Source organism: Triturus cristatus, chromosome 3_1 (genome assembly GCF_964204655.1).
Source record: "Triturus cristatus chromosome 3_1, aTriCri1.1, whole genome shotgun sequence".
Classification (NCBI taxonomy): domain Eukaryota; kingdom Metazoa; phylum Chordata; class Amphibia; order Caudata; family Salamandridae; genus Triturus; species Triturus cristatus.
The window spans coordinates 46,299,444-46,318,373 of NC_140583.1; the positions used below are offsets into that span (position 1 = coordinate 46,299,444).

General features: G+C 45.7%; 1 protein-coding gene across 1 annotated transcript in view; it reads right to left on the minus strand.

The window, feature by feature from the left end:
- Positions 1-1,589: 1,589 nt before the first annotated feature.
- The window catches only part of LOC146859668 (astacin-like metalloendopeptidase), a 311,371-nt gene continuing 294,030 nt past the window's right edge, over positions 1,590-18,930 (minus strand). Inside the window, exon 11 of the mRNA XM_085645618.1 lies at positions 1,590-4,485. Within this exon, the coding sequence (XP_085501744.1) occupies positions 4,472-4,485 (14 nt within the window). The 3' untranslated portion in view covers positions 1,590-4,471. The remainder of the gene's footprint in view (positions 4,486-18,930) is intronic.

Consider the following 18,930-nt stretch of genomic DNA (forward strand, 5'->3'; position numbering starts at 1 on the left):
TTGATGGTGTATGACGGCTGACTGGAACCTGTGATGGTGTATGACGGCTGACTGGAACCTGTGATGGTGTATGACGGCTGACTGGGACTGTGATAATGTATGATGGCTGACTGGGACTGTGATAATGTATGATGGCTGACTGGGACCTGTGATAATGTATGATGGCTGACTGGGACTGTGATAATGTATGATGGCTGACTGGGACCTTTGATGGTGTATGACGGCTGACTGGAACCTGTGATGGTGTGTGACGGCTGACTGGAACCTGTGATGGTGTATAACAGCTGACTGGAACCTGTGATGGTGTATGACGGCTGACTGGAACCTGTGATGGTGTATGACGGCTGACTGGGACTGTGATAATGTATGATGGCTGACTGGGACTGTGATAATGTATGATGGCTGACTGGGACCTGTGATAATGTATGATGGCTGACTGGGACTGTGATAATGTATGATGGCTGACTGGGACCTTTGATGGTGTAGGACGGCTGACTGGATTCTGTGATGGTGTATGTCGGCTAACTGGAACCTGTGACGGAGTATAACAGCTGACTGGAACCTGTGATGGTGTATGACGGCTGACTGGAACCTGTGATGGTGTATGACGGCTGACTGGAACCTGTGATGGTGTATGACGGCTGACTGGAACCTGTGATGGTGTATGACGCATCTCTTCACTCTATAATTGAGGCCTGAGAAGCATTACATCACGAGCAACAAAATTATGCAGATCTTGTATCCTCAATGACAGTGGCAAAAGCAAGTGGGCTGTCACTTTTTATCACACCTAAGCTTAAAAACACTTGGAAACAGGTGGATACCTGTGCAAGGGAGCGAGAGATGAAAAGAGGAAACTCTGTCACCCTCCCCCCCAGGACCCTGCAGCCTCGACTTTAAGACACCAGAACTTCACTTTTAAATGTGCCAAGGTTTCTGTGATGGCTGCAATAAAACCTAAGCAGTCAAAGGACACAAAGACTGCTGGTGGTTGGCACAGGACCTGTGTATCTGGAGGCCGAAGTCTGCAGGGCTGTGTCAGTCTGAGTTATAACACCACAGTTCCCAAGTCTGCCTTTTCAAGACACCATTGTAAGTTGTAAAACGAAAGTAAAACAACAATCTTTTCAAATTATTTTAGAGTTTGCAGTGGTTTAGTTACACAAAGAGGCACTTTTGATGACAAGTGCGTTTTCACTACAAATAAAATACTGCCATACTTCAGCCACATACATGCAATATGTGCTTCAACATACACCACGTGCCCCCATTACACCCCCCCGCCCCCCAACCGTCCTGGTGAATGTTCTTGGCTCATTTTGGAACACTTTCGCTTTAAAGAGCGCTTTATTTCTGAGTCTATAGTACATTAGTGGTGTGAAAGTGAGGGCCAGCACCCCAACTTTTGAAACAGCTCTGGTACCATTATTCTTGTCACAACCTAATATTTCACCCTTAGCGCCCCTCTCGACTCCTCTTTACGAAACTATAACTCAGGTCACAGCAAACCAGTCAGACCGCAGGCTGCAGAGAGCCTCTAGGAGAGAACAAGCACTGCCTGGTAAGACTCAGTCCATCTTCAGCTGTAAACAGTGTTTATTTGCATTTTATGAAGACACAGAAAACAAAACAATAGAGTTTAATCACTGGAATATTCATATAGAACACAGTAAGTTGGTTGAAATACATTTAACACCTCACTACATATTAAACAATATATTCATGCATTTATGTGATTCTTTCGGGTTGAGCATTGGAATCTAGGGTCTGCCAGGGTGTTTAGATCTGGAATCCTGATAGGGCTTTCACATCCCATCATTACTTGCAAGCACTGCAGAGGTAAAGGTGCAAGGCACACAAGGGAGTATGTTCTTATTGAACTGAGCGCCTTAAGGATGAGAGGCAGTGTGTGCTGGTGAGAAGTGGGTTTGAACACATGGATAATCACCTACATTTCTCTCGTGGTTTGGTGAAGCAGTCACTCAAAATGATGATTACCCCATTAGCTAGTTATCTAGTAGCATGTTTCCCATGTCCTTAACTGAAGAATCTATAACAAACATAGATGCCACCTTCAGTTTTTTTGATGCAAAACGAGAAACTGAGAATTTCTCTTAAACAACTTAAACTCTCTAACAATAAGAGGACAAAGAAACCTCCCAAATTTTAATTATCAGACAGCGTGCCTCTTTAAACAAGGGACTAACTGGTTCCTGGAGAATCAGACTAGCAACCAATATGGGTTAATATAGAGCAACCTCTTTTAGGTGGGAATCCGATTAGTGCATTTTTGCATAATTTCCTTTGCCTCACTACAAGTATATAATGAACAACACTAAAAAAGCCATTTTAAGAATAGACTACCGTTCCGAAAATAAATATAGCAATTCTAATATGGCGTCCATATGGCTCAACCCCAAACTCAAAATTGATGGCAACCTAGGGGCAGATTTATGAGGGACTTGCGCCCCTTTTACGCCGCCGTTGCGTCACTTTTGGGACGCAACGTCGGCGTAAACCCTGCGCCATGTTGCACCCCATTTACATCGTGACGCATCTATGGAGATGCGTCACGGTGTAAAGCCCTGCGACACATGAAACCTGCGTCAGGTTTCATGTGGGCGTTGCTACTCAGGGGGGGCGTTCCGTCGCAGGAACGCCCCTGAAAAGTGACTCAGTGAAATCTATAAGATTTCACTGAGTCACTTTCCCAACGCTGATGCGTCAAAACCCTGCGCCTGCTTGAAGCAGGCGTAAGGCTTGACGCACCATGTTAGGGATAGGGTAGGTTGGGACAGTGCTGAAGTTGCGTCGCGCTTGCGACGCAACTTCAGCACTGCGCCAACCTTACGCGGCAGATGCGTCACGTATCTGCTTGTCTTGCGCCACGATGCGCTGCATTGTAAATGCGGCGCATCTGCGGTGGCGCAAGGGCAAACTTGCGTGATGCATCTTCCCTGGCGCATCCATGCTGATTTGCAGGGATGCGCCAGAGAACATAAATCTGCCCCCTAATTCTTTGGCCCGAGTGGTCAGGAAGGGGGATTAACATGATCAAGCACGTTTTTAAAGACAATCTACCTTTACCCTTCTCCACGTTATAAGCCCAATTCAGACTAGAAAATATGGACTTTTACTAGTATTTAGCTCTCTAAACACTCTCTACTGAAGAGCAGCCCTACAAACACTACATTGATTAACGGCCTATACAGAACAGGACATATTGTATCCAGAATTTATAAATTACTTCTCCCTAAACCCCGCAAGATACACTCCTGCAACGTACAACAAGCATTGGCATAGCCAATAGGTCTCACCTTTGGGACCTTATAAGTGTTTAGCCATGCAACAGTTGATGTTGTTGCACCAAGGATATTGTGCTGCATAACTAAATACTTATAAGGTCCCAAAAGCGAGACCTATTGGCTATGCCAATTCTTGTTTACTTCGTATCGGTGCGAGGGGTATTCATGCACTGTAAGAATGTCAGATCTATCAGTCTATATAATAATTACACTGATAACCTTTTATATAAACTTACTAATAAGTGTTTATTACTACCCGACGTGGTCCTGTTTAGCAATTTAAACAAAAAAAACATTGACCAAAAACCGCAGGGTTCTAAACGTATGCTTTGCAGTTTGCAAGCGTCTCGGCAAGTGTGGCAGTAGCCTGCAGAGCTGTGACGTAAAATACAAATATGGGACCTGCATGTTATAAACTGATTTGCAGAAGACAAATTAGCTCTCAGTGGTTTTATATGACGAAGCGAACCTGTGACTAAATCGCGCAAAGACCTCTCCAGCAAGTGCACCCCTCTCCTGGTTCGACCGCCACCATTTTAACCCCAATTAATGGGATCTCGGGGTATTATTTTTTTTTACATTCCCAGCACATCCTAAAAGTCAGAATAAATCTATAAAAGGTCCAGTTATTTTCGTGTATCCGGGAGCACTCGATAAAACGTAAGCCGACAAAGTGAAGTTCAGTAATAATTACCAAACATAAATCTGAGATGCCAAAGACATTGGGGCAGATTTACAAGCCCCTTGCGCCACTTTTGCGCCACTTTTAACATGGGAAAAGTGAAGCAAAAGTGGCGCAGGGGGCTTGTAAATATGCCCCATTGTTTTTATGTACCTATCAAAGAAAGAAACTTGGCTCAAAAAAAGAACAGATGGAAACATGTAAACATTTGAGGGAGGGATGTGAAGATGAGCTTTGAAAGTAGGCGTACACCGGGAGCCTGTCACCTCTGTGGTGAGCAGCTCACAGCTTTGAGTGTCTTTATCCTGAGTCCACCCAGGAATATTTAAAGATCCCGCCTTGGGATTCAGCAGCTTGCGTTGAGTTTACAGAGCTATCATTACTCAGATTCTAGAGTCCTGATGAGAGATGGTTTCTTCATGGACGTTCATTGACTCTGGGAGCACCGTTTCCACCTTCCCTGTGGCCCTCCATCCAGTAGACTTCAGTGCGATTTCACTAAGAGACAAAAAACGGTAAAGAATATTTCTTAACAACATCTTCACTACGTTTTCTTTCTATTGCTTTTGATTTTATGTTTTCATCTCTATGTTTCTTTCATCATTCCAACAATTTCTCTGTAGTTAACAAATAATTGAGAATTTCTTTGACTATTCATATATATGCATCTCTCCTTGGTATAGGTATACTTTCTTGGCCTGTGACTATATATAAATAAGCATATGTATACATATAGATATTTGCATGCATGTATTTATATATACATACATGCAAATATCTATATGTATACATATATGCATGCAAATATCTATATGTATACATATGCCTATCTATATATAGTCACAGGCCAAGAAAGTATATCTATAACAAGGAGAGATGCATATATATGAATAGTCAGAGAAAATCTCATATATATGTATATATGTATATATTATCTACTGGCGGTCGCCAGTAGATAGTTATAGTTAGGACCGAGTTTCCATAGGAAATCAGAAAATTCTATTTTGAATAACTTTGGCGCCGGTTGACGAATCCTCGCGAAATTTTCAAAACTAATGGGGCGCTCAGCTCCTACCCTGAAAGTCTCGGGGTGATTCGTCAAGCGGGGGCCGAGAAAAAAGGGGGGTCCCAAAACGCGTTTTCCCCATGCATTTTCCCATAGGACCTTTAGTCGAAAGTACAGCCCGAACGGCTGAACAGAATTACTTGAAATTTGGCAAAGAGGTATTCCTCAGGTCAGGCATGTGCCTTTTGCATATATGGTGTCAATCTGTTCAGTAGTTCCTGAGAAAATTGCAGTTAAAAGTACATAAATATCTATAAGCGCGCACCGTGCGCGCACCGTGCGCGCACCATAACGTGCGCGAGCGTAATTCTGATTGGTGGTTACATGTCAGTCAACATTCGAATCGGTCGAAATCAGGAAGTGTCGGATGCCATTTCGTGTGTTTTGTGTGTGACAGTCAAAAAAAAAGGATGGAGAACGTGAAAAGGGGGCAGGGTAGAGAGTTCCTGACCCCTAGCCTTTGTCAGGGGGTCCCTGAAGGACCCCGAAGGGTGAAAAAAACATTTTACTTTTTTTTTCAAAAAATTGCGGGGTGCGCGCACCATGCGTGCACGGTGAAAAAAATCTAAAAATCCAGGGGACAGAGAAACAGACGCCAACGAACCAGACAACAGTGGCAGAAGAGGCAGAGGAAGGGGCCGCATGGGAAGCAACAAGACGCGCTCCAAACAAACATACTGATGGATATGAACATGGTTAATAAGACTATCATTAATCTTTCTAAAAGATAATTGAATGATGTAGAGAAACACACACTATGTTTAGGCTTATCATTCTGTCCCTCATCCAATTTTAACTATGTTGAAACCAGGATAGACCTTTTTAAGTATGTGAGGAAATTAAAACTAAAGAAATGGCACATACTACACCGCCAACGACCCAGAGGAGAAACCAACACAGTTACACAGGGAGAGTATAGAGAGAACCTGGCAATAGGAGACATAGATACACTGACCACCTTGTTTGAACTCAATAATGATACCGATAATGACACCCTGACCACTGAAGAAGTAGGCATTTTAGAGGAAATGGGCATCACTCACAACTCAGCGACAACAACAGGCTTTAGACCTCCTTCGACATTCTTACCCATTTTACCACATGACGGAATAGACACATTCCATGATAATGTTACCAAGGCCCTTATTGACTTAAGACACAAATCACACTTTAAAAACAAATCCAACAACAACCTAACTTTTAATCAAAGACAGATTTTGAAATCACTAGCTGAAGATAAAGACATCATCATTCGACCTGCAGATAAGGGCGGGAATGTAGTCATTCAGGACAGGGACCAATACATCACTGAGGCCCTTAGACAACTAGGCGACACTAATTCCTATATACAAATCACTAGAGAAATCTATAATGACAGTGTCATCACCATATGGGACAAACTTACCACTTGGAGGGACAAGGGCATCCTTGAGTGGGAGGAGTACTGCTATCTGAAAAGGGATTTTCCCAAGATACCAGTGCTTTACCTTCTACCCAAGGTCCACAAAAATGCCGAGATACCACCAGGACGCCCCATAGTGTCGTCTATAGGTAGTGTAGCTGAACACATATCTAAATATGTGGACCACTTCCTCAGAGAATACGTCACCAAACTCCCTAGCTATGTTAGGGATACTAAGGATTTTCTTGGCAAACTGGAAACGATTGAATGGGAAAGTGACTTCCTTTTGATTACTCTGGATGTACACTCGCTGTACACCATAATTGACAACCAGCAGGGACTAGCCGCTTGTAAACATTTCCTCAAACAAAGACACATAAAATACTGGGAACACAACCGCATGATAATTGAAATGACAGAATTCTGTCTCACCAACAATATCTTCATCTTCAATGGCACCTTCTACAAACAGCTGATTGGAACCGCGATGGGTTCGTGTCTTGCCCCTAGTTTCGCGAATCTTTTTATGGGCCTTTGAGAGGAAGAGATATTCTCTGACAAAATCATCATTAGGAACCTCAGTAAGGTAGAACTTTGGCTCAGGTACATAGACAACCTTTTCATTATATGGAAAGGTAGTCGCATAGAGGCCCAGGAATTCATTGAGGAACTGAACTGGAATGACCGCAACATACACCTCACAGGAGACATCAGCGACAACATGGTCAAATATCTAGATGTGAAGGTTGAGGTCAGGTCTAATAGTTTACATACTTCCTTGTTCCGCAAACTAACGGCGGGCAACAGCATCCTACATGCCCTCAGTAGTCATCCGGACGCTCTCAAATGGAGCATTCCATTTGGCGAACTGCTGAGGGCAAAAAGGAACTGCAGCAGTGCCGCAGCATATGACAAAGAGAGTGCGGAGATGATCAAAAGATTCAAGCTTAGAGGATACCCTACTTGGGTCCTCAAGAAAGCCATTGGCAGAGCAGAATCTGTAGATAGAAAAGATACACTCAGCGAGAGAACAACTAACACAGAGGAAATCAAAGATGCAGAAACCAGGGTGATTATGACCTATAACTCTGAATCTGACATCAGACACATTCTTTCCAAAAATTGTAACACACTCAAGAATGATAATAGTATAGGCCACACTTTCAAGGACAGACCGAATATCGACTATAGGCGAGGAAGAAACTTAAGGGATATATTGGTACATAGCGATATCACATTGACACAAGATAGAGGTATTCAGAACCTCAAGGGATTCTTTCCATGCGGAGATTGCAAAGCATGCTCCGCCAGCACTTTTCGCAAGGAATACAAACAAGGCTCTAACCGCAGAGAAATAACCCAATTTCTTACATGTAGTACCACTTTCGCCATATATGCGATAGAATGTCTGTGTGGGTTATACTACATAGGCAGCACCACACTGATGGCCAAGAAGAGGATACTAGAACACAAGCGGGCCATTACCAACAAAGACCCCAAGTACCCTGTGGCGCGCCATTTTCATGAGAAACATTACTCGGACTCCTCTCTTCTGAAATATTTCATTTTGGAACAGGTCAGGATTGACCATAGAGGCGGCAATAGGACACTCAAACTGAGACAAAGAGAGTCCAAATATATTGTTGATTTACAAACCAAGGCACCTGGGGGCATGAATCAGGACGAGGAACTCTCAATACATTTGAAAAAAGGATAGCTTTTAGACAAGAGATCTGATAACTCTCTTGTGAGGTTCCCCTCTTATTTCCTGTTAGAATGTCTAGTTTTCTGTTCGATTGTTTAGAGATCTTTGTAGTAAACTCTGACTTTTGACATGCTCTTGAATAGTTTGAACTCAAATGTTGATAAGTCTTTCCTCAATCATTAGCTGTACTGAAAATTGTCATTGATTTTAATTCTAATTTCAGGTATTATGTTTCTTTTGCAGGAGAGAAGGAAGGTACCTACCCACTACACAGGTCGCCTAACCTTTTCTTCGATGTCACTCTATCACCACTATGATAATTTTGGGCACTTAATATGCGACTGGACACCTCTTGAGATTGGGCGCAGAGAATAACAGGATAAGTGTGCTGTTGGTTGTCCGCTATCAGTGGACATATGAATTCTCCATAGTTTGCATGTTTTACTGGTTTATATTGAGCACTATGCCTATACCTTTTCTACATGTTCTCTTTGAATAATCATGCTTGTTTATCATGTTGAGCCATAACTGTAGATATATACTCTTGAGATATACTTATCAGAGTGGAAGTTTTATAGTGTGGGAACAAGTTCATGTGCTGCATTTGCACTGACCCACACATGGTGACATTAGATAATTTTGCGCTATTGTCAGGTTGTTGCCTCTAGTAGCTCATCTTTTCACCCATACAGAGCACTGATCGATACATAGTGACATTAGATAATTTCGTGCTAGTGTCATTTTGATGCCTGTAGAGGCACATCTTATTACGTCATGCGTCAGCAACGTTCAAAGACAGACAATACCTCTACCATTAGCCATTGCGCTATACATGTTTTTCTACTTTTCTCTGTGGGTTGGAATCTTGCCTTCAAATACTGTAATCTACAGCTTACTTTGCGATTTACTTTTATTTCATTTCATTCCATCTGTAGGGAAGCACTCTGTTTCTAGGCTCACCTACACTGTTCATGTGTTTCACTATGTTTTTCCCACTTGTAACATTACGAGCTGGTACTTACAAGATGGCGGCTGCTTTTACGTACGCAGTCCTGTTTCGACTCTGTTGCATCAGAGATCATGTCCATTGCATATAGGTGCAGTGTTTGTATTTGCACGGTTTCACGTGAGCAAGGCTGCGGACGCAGTCGAAACGCGTTGTGAATAAACCTGGTCACGATCACTTTTGGATTTGTCGTTTATTAGCCTGAGAGCGTACTTACTTGGGATTTTTGTGAATTACGAATTGCCAGCCGCTCCGCTGGCGTGTACGCCACTTTCCAAGGGGCCAGCTGTCCAGAAGGAGCTGTTGATTTTGGGATATATATATATATATATATTCTTCAAACACAAGTGCCCTATGTACAATCGCGCACTCAAGCCAGTGCTGATTTGTGGCAAAATCTTTATTCAGGATGCAACAGCAGGGACATGGAGAGTCAATATCGCCTGTTGTGGTTTCTGCACAACGCGTTTCGGGCATCACGCCCTTCTTCTTGGTGCCTCACTACAACCTGCAGCCAAACGCCACTGCCACCATTTTAACCAATCACATGCCCTCCAATGGGCCAATCAAATGAATTGTCATCCCCCGCTGAATGTTGGGAGTTGCAGTGCGCTTCTAATGTAATGGCCACAATATCTCGCTGCAAATATCTTGGCATAAAACCCTGGCTGGGCCCCTCAAGGTACCGCTGTTACAAATCCATCTAAGCGCTGCTCCAAAGGACTCGGCAAATGCCAAACCCCCACGGCCCCCTTACAATCCTCGGGGTGGTGCGGCTCTTCGCGGCTGGGCGGCCGCGCATCATCTTCAAACACAAGTGCCCTATGCACAAGAGCGCACTCAAGCCAGTGCTGATTTGTGGCAAAATCTTTATTCAGGATGCAACAGCAGGGACATGGAGAGTCAATATCGCCTGTTGTGGTTTCTGCACGACGCGTTTCGGGCATCACGCCCTTCTTCTTGGTGCCTCACTACAACCTGCAGCCAAACGCCACTGCCACCATTTTAACCAATCACATGCCCTCAATCAAATGAATTGTCATCCCCCGCTGAATGTTGGGAGTTGCAGTGCGCTTCTAATGTAATGGCCACAATATCTCGCTGCAAATATCTTGGCATAAAACCCTGGCTGGGCCCCTCAAGGTACCGCTGTTACAAATCCATCTAAGCGCTGCTCCAAAGGACTCGGCAAATGCCAAACCCCCACGGCCCCCTTACAATCCTCGGGGTGGTGCGGCTCTTCGCGGCTGGGCGGCCGCGCATCATCTTCAAACACAAGTGCTCTATGCACAAGAGCGCACTCAAGCCAGTGCTGATTTGTGGCAAAATCTTTATTCAGGATGCAACAGCAGGGACATGGAGAGTCAATATCGCCTGTTGTGGTTTCTGCACGACGCGTTTCGGGCATCACGCCCTTCTTCTTGGTGCCTCACTACAACCTGCAGCCAAACGCCACTGCCACCATTTTAACCAATCACATGCCCTCCAATGGGCCAATCAAATGAATTGTCATCCCCTGCTGAATGTTGGGAGTTGCAGTGCGCTTCTAATGTAATGGCCACAATATCTCGCTGCAAATATCTTGGCATAAAACCCTGGATGGGCCCCTCAAGGTACCGCTGTTACAAATCCATCCAAGCGCTGCTCCAAAGGACTCTGCAAATGCCAAACCCCCACGGCCCCCTTACAATCCTCAGGGTGGTGCGGCTCTTCGCGGCTGGGTGGCCGCGCATCATCTTCAAACACAAGTGCCCTATGCACAAGAGCACACTCAAGCCAGTGCTGATTTGTGGCAAAATCTTTATTCAGGATGCAACAGCAGGGACATGGAGAATCAATATCGCCTGTTGTGGTTTCTGCACGACGCGTTTCGGGCATCACGCCCTTCTTCTTGGTGCCTCACTACTAGATTTCTGCAAGTTGTTTTTCTTCGAAGAAGTCTTTGGAGTCATGAGGCTCAGTGACTCTTCTTCTTGCTGGTAATGTACATGCGCATCGACTGCATTGTTAGACGCTTTCTGCCGCGAAGCGAGGGAGAATAGAGTGATTTACTATGTAGAGATGGATGTCCACGAAAAAATGAATGTGAGCAAGTTTGAAAGATTACTGCAACGGACACAGGTGTCCGGACAGGAGGGTGGGCGAATGCCATTAAAAGATGTCTATTGGGTAAGTAACACTTTCCGTTTGAGACATATGTGGCTGTAAAGCAGTGGCTACCCTGTGGGTGTTGCAGTTGTTTGGAAGAGCATATATAGTAGTGCTAGGCCAACCCTGGTCTGTTTTCTAGCTAATACATCCACACAGTAGTTTTAGGTATGGGTTGTAGACCAAGTAGCTGCTTTTATGGACTTTGTGCTAAGCTCCGAATAAAGCTTTATGAATTGAATTGAATTGAGTATTTCAGCTATTGGAACATTCCCTACGAAGGCCATTGATGCTTCCTTCTTGCAAGTGGAGTGAACTTTTGGTGGAACTGTGTAGTATCTATGCTTAGTGCTGGGAGCAGAGTGTTCTGTGGTCCCCCTGCCTTTCTCTCCCAGAGGTTCGAATGTTGCCTAGTGGTCTTCCTGTTGGCAATGCATTGATTCAAAGCACTGTGGGCAGTTGGGGCTGGATGGGAAGCTTGCTGTAAAGTACTGTCTGCCGCGTAGCTTTACCAGAATAAATCTACTCAAATCAACTTCGGTTCTGCGTCTGTTCAGTTTCTCTTTGCTTTGTCATAGCAGGTTTGCATGTATTTGACTATCCACCGTGCAATACATGATTGTGAGATAGGCTTCCCTTTGTGTGGTTTTGAAAAAGCACCGCATTGACTGTTATGTCTTTCTAAATGACTTTATTCTATCTATATAATACTCAGGTGCTCTTTTGGCATCCAGTGTATGCAGTGTTCTTTCTGCAACTATGTCTGGCTTTGGAGAAAAAAATTCATATTCTATGCAATGACTGAGGTGAAATTAGGACACCACCTTTAGTAGAAATGTAGGATTGCTTCAAAGGACTACTTTGTCTTTAAGCACTTGAAAGAAAGATTCTTCTAAGGTTGATGCTTGGAGTTTGCTAACACATCTTAAGGAAGTAATAACTATAAAAACCACTTTTCAAGAAAGGAATTGGAGTGGACATAAATGAAGGGGGTCAAAAGGGACCCCCATAAATCTAGTGAGTACGATATTAAGGTCCCATGATGGTGCTGGAAGGTTACAAAGTGGTATTACCCTTTTGAGGACTTCCAAAAAGCCTATGTTTTCTGGATTCTTGAAGAGAGACATATGTTGTTTATTTTGCAGGGATGCAGCCACTGCGGCTAGCTGAAGTCTGATAGAAGTGAATGCCAATCCACAGCTTTGTAGTACTGATGTGAGAGTCAGTTTGTTTTGAATGACAATAGTGAAGAAATCGTTTCCACTTTGCCACATAACAAGCAAATGTATTAGGTTGACGTGCGTCTTTGAGAATGGCCATACATTCAGGTTGTAATTTAAGATAGCCAAATTCTGGCACCACAGGAACCAAATTGCAAAGTTGAGGGGATAGTCACCTGACAGTTCCCTGCCTGCCTAATCCGCCTTTCATACAGAAGCTTGCCTGGCTGGGATGGGACTCTGTCCCCCAGTCCAACACGTGCCCAGAGGGGGTGGAACAACCATAGATGCACTAAAAGTGCTTGAAGCAGCGCTTCATTACCTCGCGGTTCCCTGCTAGCATAATACGACTCACATTCAGGACCCTGCAGGGCTGGGGTGAGACTTTGTTCACCAGTTCAACACGCGCACAGCGGGGCGGAACAACTACTGATGTGCTAAAAGCGCCTAAAGCTGCCCGCAGTGTGCAATACTCACCTGGCAGTTCCCTTCCCGCATAATCCATCTCACATTCAGGAGCCTGCACAACTGTGGTAGGACTTGTCCAGCAGTCCAACACACACCCAGAGGGGGTGGTGCAACCAATTACGCACTAAAAGCGCTTGAAACTACCTCCAGCGTGTGGCGCGCACAGGCGTGCGTCCAGGCACAGACCGGGTCAAGACGGGCCTCTACGTGCCCATCAGCGGCTGGGCTGGGCCACGAATTGAAGTTGATACTATTTTTGTTTAACCCCTTCAGCGCTGGGCGAATTCCGCCGCGGTGCTGAAGGGTTCGAGCGCGGGCGGGCTCATGACGGAACGGTTCCGTCATGAGCACAGCTCAACCGTGGCTCATGACGGAACCGTTCCGTCATGAGCATGGAAGGGGTTAATATTTGCTTCAATGTGCCTTTGTTTGGTGTGCGTTTTGTCACACAAAATACTGGGGGCAGCCAGTTCTCCAGTTAGTTCTTCTGGGACCTATTTCTTTCTATTTCTTCAGTGTAGGACGGTAGGATCCTTCTAACATGGTTATCCTCGCTTTTTGCTGGTGTCAGTATATTTTTTCTACTAATCTGACTGGGATCCTACTAATCAGGACCCCAGTCACTGTTCTTCCTCCCTATATTTGTCATGGGAAGTACTTCTGTAACTCCACAATTGGCTACTGGTGTACCTCTATAAGCCCCTAGTACATGGTACTGAGGTACCCAGGGCATAGTTACACCAGGGGCCTCACGTGGACTGCAGCATGCATTGTGCCACCCATGAGCAACATCTCAAACTGTGACTGCGAGCCTGCCATTGCAGCCTGTGTAAGCTGGTGCAAGCACCAATTACGACAGATATACGTTTTCTTACATACGATCTCACTACACTTAAAACCTAGAAGTTACCCCCAAGGCAGGCCTTTCAATACTGATGGAGGTTGCTGGGTTATAGGTGTGTGGGTGCCACTGTTTGAGTAGGACACCCCTGAAAAATTGGGAGTCCATTCTCCAGGCTTTGTAAGTGCAGTACGCCATTTTGATACATTTAGTGGCCATCTGTCATAATGCGATGGCTAACTATATAGTGGCTGTGCCGAACCGGGGCATGTTTAGTATCAAACATGTTTTATTTATTTATTTATTGAATTTGTAGGGCGCAACAGCTACCCAAAAAGGGCTTACCGGCGCCTGGACGGAACTAGATGCAAAGGACAGTGAAGAGAATAGATTACTGGTCAAATAACCAGGTTTTTATAGATCTGCGAAAACAGGTGTAGATGGTTTCCTTGCAAATAGCAAGAGGGAGGGTATTCCAAAGGGTCGGACCAAGAAACGAAAAAGATCTGCCGCCCATTCTAGCAAGTTTGAACCTGGGCACCGAAAATTTTTCAAGACTGGCGGAGCGGAGATGGCGAGTGGGGACATATGGGCAGACGAGAGAGTGCAAATATTGAGGTGCTGAGCCCCATTTGATCTTGAACATGAAGCTCAGCACTTTAAATTTTATACGATTTTCCACTCTGAGCCAGTGTAGATCCTGAAGGTGGCCAGAAATGGGAGCGGATCTTGGGACTCTGCAAAGAAGTCTTGCTGCAGAGTTCTGTACTAGTTGCAGTCTACGGGTCACAGCCTTATTTGCACCCAGAAAGAGGACATTTCCGTAGTCCAGCCATGAGGTGATAAGGGCGTGGACCACTGTTTTCTGGGTGGCATTGGGTAGCATCCAAAGGATCTTCCTAAGCCATTTTAAAATGGTGAAACAGATGGCTGTGACCTTGACTGCTTGATGGTGCATAGTCAAAGAGTCATCGACATAGATGCCCAGGTTATGGACATGATTGACAGGGCGCGGAAGAGCACCCATCTCGGCAGGCCAATGAAGCGGGCCCCAAAGATCTTTCTCCTTACCAAGGATTAAGACCTCGGTTTTATTGCAGTTGAGCTTCAGATAGTTCTGGCTCATCCATATTGCAATTTTCCTGAGACCCATCTGAAGACTGGATGAGGAACAGGCATCAGTATTTGAAAGTGAGAAGATGATCTGAGAGTCGTCTGCATAAGTTAAGAGGGTCAGACCAGCCTGATCGGCAATGTCAGCTAAAGGCCTGACATACAAATTAAAAAGCATAGGGCTTAGTATGGAACCTTGGGGTACCCCATAGGGTGATGAGTGGACTTTAGACCTGTCCGCGGCAGAGAAAATCTGAAAGGTACGATCATCCAAGATGGAGACAAACCAGTCCAGGGCTGAGCCACAGATGCCAAAAGACCTCAGTGTATTAATTAATATAGGATGGGAAATAGTGTTGAACGCCGCGCTCAGGTCTAACAATATGAGCGCGACGGTGTCACCGGCATCCAGGTGAAGGCATAGTCTCTCTGTAACCCCTAGAAGAGTGGTTTCGGTGGAGAAACCCGCTCTGAACCCAGATTGAGAAGGGTGGAGGATTTTATTAGTCTCGATGAACTCGGAAAGATGGGAATGGATGTGTCTTTCAAGGATTTTGGAAAAAACTGGCGGAAGGGAGATTGGTCGATAATTTGCAAGGACAGTAGAGTCAGCAGTGGGTTTCTTTAACAGAGGGACAACCATTGCGTGTTTCCAGTGTGAGGGAACTTTGGACTCAAGTAGGGAAGAATTTGAATGTTGGAATCATACTCCTGTGCCTTTGGCCTTTGCCTTTGGCCTGTGGGTCCTCTTGAGGGTCTTCTCTAGCTTCAATAGGCTCTCCTGCTTGCTCAGGGTCTGCTTTGACTCTCCTACACTTGGTGAGTCCCTTGGACCTTGCTGATCCCAACGTTGCTCCGTCATTGTTTACCAGGTCTGTTCTGTTGCAAAGGCTTGCTGGCGCTCCCGTCAGACACCGACTTCTTGGTTCTCGACTTCCGATGTGGGACACATCGTGCACGGATCCTGGTCTTCCTCAGCATGGCCTGGTCCTCAGAGCTGCAACAACATGGTCACTGTCATCACTCCAGCATCTTCCGCTATCGGCGGGCATTGCCCTTTCATGGCTCCTGGTCACCTCCGAGTGGCATAGACTCTGTCCCCTCTGCTTGCAGGTTCTCTTCAAGAATCTACCCTTGGATTCCACTGGACTCTTGCAGAGACTTCGCCCGCAGCATCTTTACTGAAGTCCTCATTGTGGTCTATGGCAGTTTCTGATGTCAATTCCCGCCTAGGCACCCGGCTTCCCTGGTGAAGGTATCCTGGGTTATCAATGGGAGGGGTGACTCTTCAACTTTCTGTCTTCCACAGGGTTTCTACGGGGTTCTCTGGTCCTTCTTCCACAAAACTGCAACTTTCTTGTTAACTTGTACTGAGTACACAGCTGTGTTTGCACTCTGCGCATAGCCTCTGTGGGGGTTCCTGGGTACCTACCTTTGGTGGTTCATGGTGCCCCCAGCTCTTCTGAGTCTACTGGTCCAAGTCCCGACTTCAGTCGCAGTTCGCATTCCACTTTTGTAGTATAGGGTTTGGGCTTCCCCTGGAAACCACTGTGTATTGTGCTTACTTACCTCTTGCAATTGAAGTATTATTTTGATTTAGTGTTGATATCTCCAGGTAGGAGATATACCAATGTGTTAGTGAGTGTTGTGAATAGACACATTTTTATAACTACACTGTGTGGTTTGTTTTCACTTAACCTATACTACATGATTAGATCTGGTAAAATAAGCTGCTTATCACTCCTTCTGGACTAAGCCTGAAGGCTGCTCTCCACAGCTACCAGTTGGAGAGCTTTCTATGGTTGTCTAAGACCACTAAAATCACCACAACAGATGTCTAGATTAGTGCAAGGTGCTTCACATAAATAAGTGTGCACCATATACTAAGCCAGCCTCCTATATGTGGCAAGATTGGAAAACGTAAAACTGTCTCTACGGATGCAGGGAATTTACAATTATGGGAAACTTTAAAGGAGACTGCCAGAAAAAGTCTCTCCAAATTGTCAATACTCTCTTATGTGATGGGGGCAATTAATGATGAACTCAATACCTGTGAGTTTAGGCTTGGTATTCGACCTGCTTTCACCACTCCCACAAACTCAATAGTAACTCATGCAGCCACACTTGTTGACACTGCCAGGATGGGCCCTGACACTATGAGCCAGGCGGTGGCTGGTAATCCCAGTTCATCAGACTCAACTGTTACCTTGATTATTACTGGAGATGTTCATCATGTAGCAGCAACGGCTGAGACTCTGAACTCCCCCATGGACTGTGGTTCCCCAGAACCAAAACATAAGAAAGAAAAAATGCAGACGTGGGGATAGAATGACCGGAGAACAAAATTAAGGATTATTACAGCAGGGCTCTGTGATGGGCGATTGCCAGAAGCCACCTAGTGACTGCATCATTAACATTAATGTTAGTGAGTTTGCTCTCATGCTGCGGACTATGATTGAGGCTGTGATTGTATAGAGAAATGTTTGGGTAAACTCTTACAACTGAGGCGAGCTTAAACAATGCATTACATTTTTGTAAAGCAAATTTGTCCTCGGTGTTTAATCTAGACATTTTGGGTTCTGTTTCAGCAAGGTCTGGGCTAGATAGATCAAAGATCGAGAGGGAGCCGGTACTACACCATTCAGGCACATACTATCCACCTAAAGGTGGTCACCCACCCTTCTACTAACCCATAAGGCAGTCGGGCTCCCGGGTAATCAATTCACAAGCTCTGGTATTCACAGCCACTCTGAGATATTGGTGCTCCCTAAGGGTCCAAATGGTATGGCTGTTGAGAGGCCTCCATTAGGGGGGGAGGGTGTGTTGAATAGCAATAATGTCATCCCTTCCACATTTGTTTGCATAAATCTTCACCCTGCTACGGCTCCTTAACTTGTAGCACTTACTGGGGTCCCCGTGATAAAAACAATATCAGGGAGGATTACCACACCCTAAGGATCAGAGTAACCCACTGGCTGTCCCCCATGGGCACTGAAGGCCACAATGTGGCAAACAGGAGCCCGTTCTTTCTCTCACCTTGCCCTGCACACCAGGGGAGCCCACCGAGCCCATGAGCTCGCCCCTGCAACAAGGAACATTGTCCTGTGCCATCCGCGCTGCTGCTGGGAGGTAGGTGACTACACCTCCCAGCTACCCTTGCGACAAGGACGCCAGGGACATCACGAGGGATGCGCCAGGAGGCGCATAAGAGCCCCCAGGGCTCCCGCGGCACGGGAGCCCATTCTTTCTTCTCACCTTGACCTGACACCACCATACGGGAGCCTGCACAGCAGGTGAGCCCACCGAGCCTGTGAGCTCACCCCCTGAAACAAGGAACATTGTCCTGTGCCATCCGCGCTGCTGCTGGGAGGTAGGTGACTACACCTCCCAGCTACCCTTGCGACAAGGACGCCAGGGACATCACAAGGGACGCACCAGGAGGCGCGCACGAGCGCCCAGGGCTTCTGCGGCGTGGAACACGCACGGGCAGCACCCGGGCAAAGCTCGGGCCAACGGCGGTCCCGTCCTAGCCCGTCATCGCCAGGAAGAGACAGGGTAGGGCCACCACCCTTATTTCCAAGGGCCCAGGTCCTCGTCCTACACAAGAGATGGCAGAAAGGTATTTTGAGACTCTTTCTATAGCCCTTGCACCCGTAGCTGACATTTCCCCTTGTGCAGACACTTGAAACTGGTATGCCTTACGGCTAAGCTGACTGGGCATAATGTTAATAATCTCCTCCTATTTTGGCGTGGGCTGATCGGACCCAACCGGACCTGTTCTATACCCAATATTGGGACATTACACGACGCACTATATTGATAGTAATTTGTTACATGCTTATCGCAGCTGTCAAACACATCATGCACGTCGCACTTTTGTCCCTCGGGCCGGATTTTCTTTGCCTCAGCACTTTGCACTTTCTGGTCCACGTTTACATGTTTACAAGTCCTTTTGCTGCTAGACTTACTATTAC